Below are 12,500 nucleotides of genomic sequence, written 5' to 3'. Positions count from 1 at the left end.
TAACCTCAGATCCCCCGGTATATTATTCAAAAGACATCTATTCCCCCGCGCTCCCCTTGTTTTCTGTTTTTGTTATATTTACTGGGGAATAAGGAAAGGTTCCCCAAAGGGTTTTCCGAGCTGCGGACAGTGGACCGTGAAGGAGTACAGTACACGTGCATTGGGTTTCACACAAGGGCCCCATGCATATGGTAATACACAGTTGTGTGAAAAAGAAAGTACACCCTCTTTGAATTCTATGGTTTTCCATATCAGGACATAATAACAATCATCTGTTCCTTAGCAGGTCTAAAAATTAGGTAAATACAACCTCAGATGAACAACAACACATGACATATTACACCGTGTCATGATTTATTTAACAAAAATAACGCCAAAATGGAGAAGCCGTGTGTGAAAAACTAAGTACATCTTATGATTCAATAGCTTGTAGAACCACCTTTAGCAGCAATAACTTGAACCCCTTCCCCCCGGCTACACACTCACACCCCCTGACTACACACGCACACACCCTCCCCCCGGCTACACACTCACACCCCCTGACTACACACGTACACACCCTACCCCGACTACACACGCACACCCCCTCCCCCCGGCTACACACTCACACCCCCTGACTACACACGCATACACCCTCCCCCGACTACACACACAGCTACACACGCACACACCCTCCCACTGGCTACACACGCACACACCCTTCCCCCCGGCTACACCCCACACACCTGGCTACACACGCACCCGCTCCCCCCTGGCTACACATGCACCCCCTCCCTCCTGGCTACACACGCATCCCACCCACCCCCCGGCTACACACGCACCCGCTCCCCCCTGGCTACACACGCATCCCCCCTCCCCCGGCTACACACGCACCCCCTCCCCCCGGCTACACACGCCCACCCTCGCGCTCGCTCCCGTGCCCTTTTTCTCACGTACTCTGTTTCCTGCTCTCTTCCTTTTTCTCTTCGTGTTTTTCCTTTTACGAAACCCAGAAAACCTTAAACCCTAACAGAAAGGGAGCGCGTTTCTAATCAAGTCCGTGACTTTGGTAAACGAATGGCGTGTTTTCCGTGAGCTAAGTGGAATTGCCCCTCAGATCTATTCGATCTTTGTCCCCAGATTGGCAGAGCCGGGAGGCTGGGCCACCGGGGCACGGCCCTAACATTCGTCAACAAAAGCAACCGCAATCTCTTCTGGGATCTGGTGAAGCGGGTGCAGCCCACCGGCTCCCTGCTCCCCCCGCAGCTGGTAAACTCGCCCTACGTCCAGGAGCAGAGGAATGTGGAACACAAATCCCGGCACAATCCGGAGCGGCTGGTGACCGGCGATCAAATCCTCAACCTCATCCGAAAACACGACCGCCGTAAATCCCACAAGTGACCGCGCAAGGACTGGACGCGGCTGGGAAGACGGATTTCTGTGAACTGATTGGCTGTCACGGTGTTTTGTGTACTGGACAATGGAAAGGAGTTTCTTGTATAAAAGATGTATTATATATTTGATGTGTGTGATTCGTCCCTTCCCTCTGGTCTCCGTTCAGTTATTTCCCCCCTGGAAGTTCCACATCTTTTATACCAGAATTTCCCCGCCTTTATTACACTGCGCTCCTCCTGCTAGAAGATATTTGAACCCCTAATGAATAAATCTGATCGCCGACTCATCAGATCGATCCCAGGTAGTGTGGCGTCCTGAGCTCAGGGGGAACAGGCGCCTAATAATCCCCCAAACTGCCCCTCAGTGTGTGCAGGCAGCATGGGAGGTATAGCTGTCACTCACTGCGGGAGCTTCCAAAGTCACGCCCCACAATGCCTTGCTGCTGTGGAAGCTTCGGCTGTAAGTGACGGCTGTACCATCCACGCTGAGGTGCAGTTTGGGCCTTAATAAGTGCGCAGTACCCCCACGGGCTCAGAACCCCACTATTACTGCCTTTGAGTCGCCATTACAGATTTTTGGGGATCAGCCCCTTGGAGACGCCTCATGAACCCTTTGCTGGCAATCACTGTTTTACCCAGTATAAGGCTTCTTATCTCTAAAGTCCTCACCTAACCATCAGTGCGAGGGTCTCCTCTCCCTTCAACCTCTGAGAGATACCGCATACATTAGAGCAGGGGTGCGCAAACTGGGGGGGGGGGGGGGGCGAGGGGTGCGCAAACGGGGGGTGGGGCGAGGGGTGCGCAAACGGGGGAGGGGGGGCGCAAATGATGCTGCAGGGTCACTGCGGGGGATTTGCATTGCACTTTGTGCACCCTTGGATTAGATGCTCAGTCTTCAAGGGCCACCAACAGGACAGGTTTCCAGGATATCTCTGCTTCTGCATGGGTGGTACTGTTGTCATGACTGAGCCACTGATTGAGCCCCCCTGTGCTGAAGCAGGGATATCCTGAAAACCTGTTGGTGGCCCTTGAGATCTGGAGTTTGTCACCCCTGGTGTACAGCAGTATAGAGAGGGAAACACCTCAATGGTAGGTGCTACAAACTCTTAGACCAGAGTATATGAGCTGGAGATGAGTCTTATTAACCCTTAGGACACCGAATGACAACCATAAAGTAAGAGTAAGTAACTGCAGTCACCATAATATAAGCCAAGCTGGCGATCACATAGTGCAGGGACCGACTGACTCGCGGAGATCTTGGGATCCCCCGACGGGAACCGGCAGACCCACGCGACAGCAGAGAGACTCCCTTAGTGATACATGAACAGCGGTGATAAGCAGTAATGGTACACGTGCTCACGAGACCATATACAGGTGTGCCAGACTCCGGTATACAGGTGTGCCAGACTCCGGTATACAGGTGTGCCAGACTCCGGTATACAGGTGTGCCAGTCTCCGGTATACAGGTGTGCCAGACTCCGGCATACAGGTGTGCCAGACTCCGGTATACAGGTGTGCCAGACTCCGGTATACAGGTGTGCCAGTCTCCTGTATACAGGTGTGCCAGTCCCTGGTATACAGGTGTGCCAGACTCCGGTATACAGGTGTGCCAGTCTCCGGTATACAGGTGTGCCAGTCTCCGGTATACAGGTGTGCCAGACTCCGGTATACAGGTGTGCCAGTCTCCGGTATACAGGTGTGCCAGACTCCGGTATACAGGTGTGCCAGACTCCGGTATACAGGTGTGCCAGTCTCCGGTATACAGGTGTGCCAGACTCCGGTATACAGGTGTGTCAGACTCCGGTATACAGGTGTGCCAGACTCCGGTATACAGGTGTGCCAGTCTCCGGTATACAGGGGTGCCAGTCTCCGGTATACAGGTGTGCCAGACTCCGGTATACAGGTGTGCCAGTCTCCGGTATACAGGTGTGCCAGTCTCCGGTATACAGGTGTGCCAGACTCCGGTATACAGGTGTGCCAGTCTCCGGTATACAGGTGTGCCAGTCTCCGGTATACAGGTGTGCCAGACTCCGGTATACAGGTGTGCCAGACTCCGGTATACAGGTGTGCCAGACTCCGGTATACAGGTGTGTCAGACTCCGGTATACAGGTGTGCCAGACTCCGGTATACAGGTGTGCCAGTCTCCGGTATACAGGGGTGCCAGTCTCCGGTATACAGGTGTGCCAGACTCCGGTATACAGGTGTGCCAGTCTCCGGTATACAGGTGTGCCAGTCTCCGGTATACAGGTGTGCCAGACTCCGGTATACAGGTGTGCCAGTCTCCGGTATACAGGTGTGCCAGTCTCCGGTATACAGGTGTGCCAGACTCCGGTATACAGGTGTGCCAGACTCCGGTATACAGGTGTGCCAGACTCCGGTATACAGGTGTGCCAGTCTCCGGTATACAGGTGTGCCAGACTCCGGCATACAGGTGTGCCAGACTCCGGTATACAGGTGTGCCAGACTCCGGTATACAGGTGTGCCAGTCTCCTGTATACAGGTGTGCCAGTCCCTGGTATACAGGTGTGCCAGACTCCGGTATACAGGTGTGCCAGTCTGGTATACAGGTGTGCCAGTCTCCGGTATACAGGTGTGCCAGTCTCCGGTATACAGGTGTACCAGACTCCGGTATACAGGTGTGCCAGTCTCCGGTATACAGGTGTGCCAGACTCCGGTATACAGGTGTGCCAGACTCCGGTATACAGGTGTGCCAGTCTCCGGTATACAGGTGTGCCAGACTCCGGTATACAGGTGTGTCAGACTCCGGTATACAGGTGTGCCAGACTCCGGTATACAGGTGTGCCAGTCTCCGGTATACAGGGGTGCCAGTCTCCGGTATACAGGTGTGCCAGACTCCGGTATACAGGTGTGCCAGTCTCCGGTATACAGGTGTGCCAGTCTCCGGTATACAGGTGTGCCAGACTCCGGTATACAGGTGTGCCAGTCTCCGGTATACAGGTGTGCCAGTCTCCGGTATACAGGTGTGCCAGACTCCGGTATACAGGTGTGCCAGACTCCGGTATACAGGTGTGCCAGACTCCGGTATACAGGGGTGCCAGTCTCCTGTATACAGGTGTGCCAGACTCCGGTATACAGGTGTGCCAGACTCCGGTATACAGCGCGCGTCCTCGGGTGGAGAAGCAAAGATATAAATAAAGAAAAAATACTGGGAGCACCGCAGGAAAAAAGAACTGGAGGCAAAGTAGAAAAAAATAAAATGTATTATGGCATGTAACCTAACTAAAAAGGGAAACCTCGCCCCTGGTGTAGATGTTAACAGGGAGGGAGAGGGAGGGGGGGAGGTCACCCATTTAATCGCCAGGCAGTGATGCCGCCCGAGCCAGCGACGGATTTCCAAATCTGCCGACCTTAGGCCTTGCCCCCGCTGCCTACTGCAGCGCCCGCCGCACGGACGAGAGCCCCCCCCTCAATGGCGCTGGGGCGAGAGTTGCTCCTGCTCTCAATAGAATTGCGATCTTTTAGGAGAGAGGGAGCTTGCGACGGGAGGGGGCGTGGTCGGGGATTTGTGGGGGGCGTGGCCATCACGTCACGCGGCTGGTTCGCCCTCATTGGGTAAACCGCGGGTGGGGGCGTGGCCACGCCTCCGTCGCAAGGTCTAAACTCAATTTCATTGAGTTGTAAAAAACCTTGCAGTACGGTGCGGCTGCACCTTCAGCGGGAAGGTGACTACTGGGCCCAGCCCCATTGAGGGGCGGTGCTCACTATGTGTGTATAGTAACTGCGCTGTGGCAGTTACTGGGACCGCAGCCTTATGCACTTGCTGTGGCAATGTTGCCATGGCAACAAGACGCTGTGTCACGTCGTTTGTGATGTTGTCCGCGATTTTGAAGCAGGGCGGCAGAACGGAGGCGGCCGGCACAGGTAAGTAAGTCCCTTCCCATTAGGTCCGATAGGCCGAGAGCGCGGCAAATGCAAATGGGTGCAGACATTTTTGCCGCCCTTGGCCTAACGAACCTAATGGGAAATCTGACACTGCGCGCCGCAAAAAAACAAAGCGCATGAATCCAATTAAACCAAACATATCTATTGTGCTGCTCTGCGGTATCTGGTATAATTGTAGCCTTACTGTAGCCCTACTATACTGAATTTATTATTAGTAGCAGTATTAGAATGGTATCAATATAGCATTGATGTGCGTCTACAGCATGGTAATAGTGTGTATTAATATATTTACACACTAGCTGCAGTATAAATAAAATGCAAATATGTAATATATCTGTAGTATAAATACATCATCCAATAAATCTATGGCTTCTTTGGAGAGTTAAAATAACATAAATGAATCCTCCCTCCCGGGTCCATGAGTGATTCCCGCCTAAGATCTGGCAGTGTCCCATGCTAGATCCTGCAAACAATAGAAACAGCTGGTTTGCCCTCACCAAAGATGGCCACCAAATGACTTCTTCCCAAAAGTCTATGCGTCTGACGTCACTGCAACGCAGAGCGACGTTCCTGGAACGCACGGAAGACGCTCAGCCAATGGGAAGGCTCGAAGGGACATTCGAATTCCAGACGCGGGGGAAAGCGGTGAGTGAGACGGACTTGTGGTTGGGGGTGCCGCGGGTGACGTCATGCTAGGGCAACCTACACCTGAGGTGCCCCGCTGTTACCAGGGTGACAGGGGGCACACTGGTAATAAATACAACCCCTGGGGTGTCGCACTCGCATCCAGCCTGGAGTCGCTTTGCTGTATGACTGCCCCTCTCATGTATACTGGGATAGGATATATATATATATATATATATATATATATATATATATATATATATATATATATATATATATATATATATATATATATCTCTCTCTCTATATATATATATCTATATATCTTACCCGCTATAGTGTCCCCCTATGTGTGTTTATATCTTCCATCTATCGGCTATAGTGTCCCCCTATGTGTGTGTATATATCTTCCATCTATCGGCTATAGTGTCCCCCTATGTGTGTGTATATATCTTCCACCTATCGGCTATAGTGACCCCCTATGTGTGTGTATATGTCTTCCATCTATCGGCTATAGTGTCCCCCTATGTGTGTGTGTATATCTTCCATCTATCGGCTATAGTGTCCCCCTATGTGTGTGTGTGTATATATCTTCCATCTATCGGCTATAGTGCCCCCCTATGTGTGTGTGTATATATCTTCCATCTATCGGCTATAGTGTCCCCCTATGTGTGTGTGTGTATATCTTCCATCTATCGGCTATAGTGTCCCCCTATGTGTGTGTGTATATATCTTCCATCTATCGGCTATAGTGTCCCCCTATGTGTGTGTGTATATATCTTCCATCTATCGGCTATAGTGTCCCCCTATGTGTGTGTGTATATATCTTCCATCTATCGGCTATAGTGTCCCCCTATGTGTGTGTGTATATCTTCCACCTATCGGCTATAGTGTCCCCCTATGTGTGTGTGTGTATATATCTTCCATCTATCGGCTATAGTGTCCCCCTATGTGTGTGTATATATCTTCCATCTATCGGCTATAGTGTCCCCCTATGTGTGTGTATATATCTTCCATCTATCGGCTATAGTGTCCCCCTATGTGTGTGTATATCTTCCATCTATCGGCTATAGTGTCCCCCTATGTGTGTGTATATATCTTCCATCTATCGGCTATAGTGTCCCCCTATGTGTGTGTGTATATATCTTCCATCTATCGGCTATAGTGTCCCCCTATGTGTGTGTGTATATATCTTCCATCTATCGGCTATAGTGTCCCCCTATGTGTGTGTGTATATATATCTTCCACCTATCGGCTATAGTGTCCCCCTATGTGTGTGTATATATCTTCCATCTATCGGCTATAGGTCCCCCTATGTGTGTGTGTATATATCTTCCATCTATCGGCTATAGGTCCCCCTATGTGTGTGTGTGTATATATCTTCCATCTATCGGCTATAGGTCCCCCTATGTGTGTGTGTATATATCTTCCATCTATCGGCTATAGTGTCCCCCTATGTGTGTGTGTATATATCTTCCATCTATCGGCTATAGTGTCCCCCTATGTGTGTGTGTATATATCTTCCATCTATCGGCTATAGTGTCCCCCTATGTGTGTGTGTGTATATATCTTCCATCTATCGGCTATACTGCACCGACACACTTTATTCGAGCAAATACCCGGTATGTACCTGGCAGATACCTGGAATGCGCCGCTCCTCACCTCTGACAAGCCCCGTTGCGTTTGCCTTCCCAGCCTGGGTTCATGCCTGGCTGATGGGCGGCTGATCTGTTAAATGATAATGATTAGGATTTAATAGGCTGCAATGCTTCGCGTGTCTACCAGATGGCATAAATTCATGAATTGTAATGCAGTATATATATATATACTGTGCAGTATTGCAGCCAGCGGGAATAAAATGCTTCAATCCCTGCCGGAAAATAACTCAATGCACTCGGGCAGAAAACAGTCACAAACCTCAATACACCCGGGTATACCCGAATTCGTGGGACTAGCCGAGCTCGAATAAAGTGTGTCGCCAGTGTAGTGTCCCCCTATGTGTGTATGTATATATCTTCCATCTATCGGCTATAGTGTCCCCCTATGTGTGTGTGTATATATCTTCCACCTATCGGCTATAGTGTCCCCCTATGTGTGTGTATATATCTTCCATCTATCGGCTATAGTGTCCCCCTATGTGTGTGTGTATATATCTTCCATCTATCGGCTATAGTGTCCCCCTATGTGTGTGTGTATATATCTTCCATCTATCGGCTATAGTGTCCCCCTATGTGTGTGTGTATATATCTTCCATCTATCGGCTATAGTGTCCCCCTATGTGTGTGTGTGTATATATCTTCCATCTATCGGCTATAGTGTCCCCCTATGTGTGTGTGTGTATATATCTTCCATCTATCGGCTATAGTGTCCCCCTATGTGTGTGTGTGTATATATCTTCCATCTATCGGCTATAGTGTCCCCCTATGTGTGTGTGTGTATATATCTTCCACCTATCGGCTATAGTGTCCCCCTATGTGTGTGTATATATCTTCCATCTATCGGCTATAGTGTCCCCCTATGTGTGTGTGTATATATCTTCCATCTATCGGCTATAGTGTCCCCCTATGTGTGTGTGTATATATCTTCCATCTATCGGCTATAGTGTCCCCCTATGTGTGTGTGTATATCTTCCATCTATCGGCTATAGTGTCCCCCTATGTGTGTGTATATATCTTCCATCTATCGGCTATAGTGTCCCCCTATGTGTGTGTGTATATATCTTCCATCTATCGGCTATAGTGTCCCCCTATGTGTGTGTGTATATATCTTCCATCTATCGGCTATAGTGTCCCCCTATGTGTGTGTGTATATATCTTCCATCTATCGGCTATAGTGTCCCCCTATGTGTGTGTGTGTATATATCTTCCATCTATCGGCTATAGTGTCCCCCTATGTGTTTGTGTATATATCTTCCATCTATCGGCTATAGTGTCCCCCTATGTGTGTGTGTGTATATATCTTCCATCTATCGGCTATAGTGTCCCCCTATGTGTGTGTGTATATATCTTCCATCTATCGGCTATAGTGTCCCCCTATGTGTGTGTGTATATATCTTCCATCTATCGGCTATAGTGTCCCCCTATGTGTGTGTGTATATATCTTCCATCTATCGGCTATAGTGTCCCCCTATGTGTGTGTGTATATATCTTCCATCTATCGGCTATAGTGTCCCCCTATGTGTGTGTGTATATATCTTCCATCTATCGGCTATAGTGTCCCCCTATGTGTCTGTGTATATATCTTCCATCTATCGGCTATAGTGTCCCCCTATGTGTCTGTGTATATATCTTCCATCTATCGGCTATAGTGTCCCCCTATGTGTGTGTGTATATATCTTCCATCTATCGGCTATAGTGTCTCCCTATGTGTGTGTGTATATATTTTCCATCTATCGGCTATAGTGTCCCCCTATGTGTGTGTGTATATATCTTCCATCTATCGGCTATAGTGTCCCCCTATGTGTGTGTGTGTATATATCTTCCATCTATCGGCTATAGTGTCCCCCTATGTGTTTGTGTATATATCTTCCATCTATCGGCTATAGTGTCCCCCTATGTGTGTGTGTATATATCTTCCATCTATCGGCTATAGTGTCCCCCTATGTGTGTGTGTATATATCTTCCATCTATCGGCTATAGTGTCCCCCTATGTGTGTGTGTATATATCTTCCATCTATCGGCTATAGTGTCCCCCTATGTGTGTGTGTATATATCTTCCATCTATCGGCTATAGTGTCCCCCTATGTGTGTGTGTATATATCTTCCATCTATCGGCTATAGTGTCCCCCTATGTGTGTGTGTATATATCTTCCATCTATCGGCTATAGTGTCCCCCTATGTGTGTGTGTATATATCTTCCATCTATCGGCTATAGTGTCCCCCTATGTGTCTGTGTATATATCTTCCATCTATCGGCTATAGTGTCCCCCTATGTGTGTGTATATATCTTCCATCTATCGGCTATAGTGTCCCCCTATGTGTGTGTGTATATATCTTCCATCTATCGGCTATAGTGTCTCCCTATGTGTGTGTGTATATATTTTCCATCTATCGGCTATAGTGTCCCCCTATGTGTGTGTGTATATATCTTCCATCTATCGGCTATAGTGTCCCCCTATGTGTGTGTGTATATATCTTCCATCTATCGGCTATAGTGTCCCCCTATGTGTGTGTGTATATCTTCCATCTATCGGCTATAGTGTCCCCCTATGTGTGTGTATATATCTTCCATCTATCGGCTATAGTGTCCCCCTATGTGTGAGTGTATATATCTTCCATCTATCGGCTATAGTGTCCCCCTATGTGTGTGTGTATATATCTTCCATCTATCGGCTATAGTGTCCCCCTATGTGTGTGTGTATATCTTCCATCTATCGGCTATAGTGTCCCCCTATGTGTGTGTATATATCTTCCATCTATCGGCTATAGTGTCCCCCTATGTGTGCGTGTGTATATATCTTCCATCTATCGGCTATAGTGTCCCCCTATGTGTGCGTGTGTATATCTTCCATCTATCGGCTATAGTGTCCCCCTATGTGTGCGTGTGTATATCTTCCATCTATCGGCTATAGTGTCCCCCTATGTGTGCGTGTATATATCTTCCATCTATCGGCTATTGTGTCCCCCTATGTGTGCGTGTATATATCTTCCACCTATCGGCTATAGTGTCCCCCTATGTGTGCGTGTGTATATCTTCCATCTATCGGCTATAGTGTCCCCCTATGTGTGCGTGTGTATATATCTTCCATCTATCGGCTATAGTGTCCCCCTATGTGTGCGTGTGTATATCTTCCATCTATCGGCTATAGTGTCCCCCTATGTGTGCGTGTATATATCTTCCATCTATCGGCTATAGTGTCCCCCTATGTGTGCGTGTATATATCTTCCATCTATCGGTTATAGTGTCCCCCTATGTGTGTGTATATATCTTCCATCTATCGGCTATAGGTCCCCCTATGTGTGTGTGTATATATCTTCCATCTATCGGCTATAGTGTCCCCCTATGTGTGTGTGTGTATATATCTTCCATCTATCGGCTATAGTGTCCCCCTATGTGTGTGTGTATATATCTTCCATCTATCGGCTATAGTGTCCCCCTATGTGTGTGTGTATATCTTCCATCTATCGGCTATAGTGTCCCCCTATGTGTGTGTGTATATCTTCCATCTATCGGCTATAGTGTCCCCCTATGTGTGTGTGTATATCTTCCATCTATCGGCTATAGTATACTTTTTACGTCTAGACTCGAGTGATGACCAATCTAGTTCTTTGAGCTTTTCGCAGTGATGTGTGCTGTCGTTGCATTGGAGAACAAAACGGCATATTGAGTTGTAGAGGGTGTCAACTTTGCTAAGGTGGGTTTGAGGAGCCGAGCCATATACTATGTCTCCATAGTCGATAATTGGCATTAGCATCTGCTGTGCGATACGCTTTCTGACCAGGAGACTTAGGGAGGATTTGTTTCTGTAAAGTACATCAAGTTTGGCAAAGGTTTTGGATGTCAGGTTATCAATGTGCATCCTGAATGTTAAATGGGAGTCAAACTATATGCCCAGATATTTAAAAATAGTGACAGGGCCTAGGATGGTATTAGAGTGGGCTCTGATCTGTAGCTCCGTCATTGGTAGCTTAAGAAATTTAGCCTTGGTCCCAGATACCATTGTTACAGTCTTCTAAGTGTTTAAAAAAACAGTTTGTTTTGGGAAATCCAGTTTTCTAGTCTTGAAAAATCAGATTGCTGTATGTGTTCAAGGTCTGAGAGGCTAGGGCTGTGTGCATATAAGATTGTGTCATCTGCATACAAGTGTATTCAAGCTCCCTTACAAGCTGTAGGTAGATCATTGGTGAAGACTGAAAAGAGTAGGGACCCCAGAACAGAGCCTTGCGGGACACCGTGGGTGAGATCCAAGGGGTTGGAGTTAGAGTCCGAGAGACACATGTTGGGATCTACCTGATAGGTAGGAATGAAACCAGTTTAAAGCATGCTTCCCTATTCCAGAGCACTGGAGTTTGTTAGGCTGCGGCCCCGCTGCCTGTGAGGCAGGCGGCGTGTGCCGCCGAGTCCCCCGGTCTGCAGTGGGAAAGACAGGGGTGGTGCGTGACGGGGGAATGACAGGGGCGCTACCGTGATGTTACCCAGCAGGTTCGCCCTCATTGGCTGAACCGTTGGGGGGCGTGGCCTAGCACTCCGTCGCGACTCCTGCTCCCAATTTTCTTGAGAGCAGGAGTTTCTGTCAGCGCAGTTACTGTCCTTTGGTAATGTACTGTTTAGGATTTTCTGTTTTACTAATTTTATTTTAAGAAACTGTTCTGCCTCATATTGCAACTGTATGTTTATTTTGTATTCTCCTTTCTATAATTTAAGCACTGTGTATATATATATATATACACACACACACACACAAACAGTATATATATATATATATATATATATATATTTATTATGCTTTGGGCTCTTAATGAACTAATGCGCGCTCTGGAGAGAATAACTTACGAATTCGGGCACATGTTACTACAACTGATTTTGTTTTAAAGTGCATAGTTGTGTCCTATAATAAACAGGGACCTGAGGCCCTGCCAGATATTTTAGTCTAAGATCTG

At 48.1% G+C, this 12,500-nt stretch overlaps 2 protein-coding genes across 6 annotated transcripts in view; one reads left to right on the top strand and one right to left on the bottom strand.

Annotated features, from left to right (window-relative positions):
- Positions 1-1,500, top strand: part of LOC142503409 (putative ATP-dependent RNA helicase DDX59) — a 7,253-nt gene extending 5,753 nt beyond the window's left edge. The window contains exon 2 of the mRNA XM_075615531.1: positions 1,120-1,500. Coding sequence (XP_075471646.1) covers positions 1,120-1,380 — 261 coding nt within the window. The 3' untranslated portion in view covers positions 1,381-1,500. The remainder of the gene's footprint in view (positions 1-1,119) is intronic.
- The window catches only part of CAMSAP2 (calmodulin regulated spectrin associated protein family member 2), a 198,952-nt gene that overhangs the window by 179,363 nt on the left and 7,089 nt on the right, over positions 1-12,500 (bottom strand). The window lies entirely within an intron of this gene.

Source organism: Ascaphus truei, chromosome 10 (genome assembly GCF_040206685.1).
Source record: "Ascaphus truei isolate aAscTru1 chromosome 10, aAscTru1.hap1, whole genome shotgun sequence".
NCBI lineage: Eukaryota > Metazoa > Chordata > Amphibia > Anura > Ascaphidae > Ascaphus > Ascaphus truei.
Note: the sequence above shows the minus strand (reverse complement) of the source record. Positions and strands in the feature narration are given on the sequence as shown.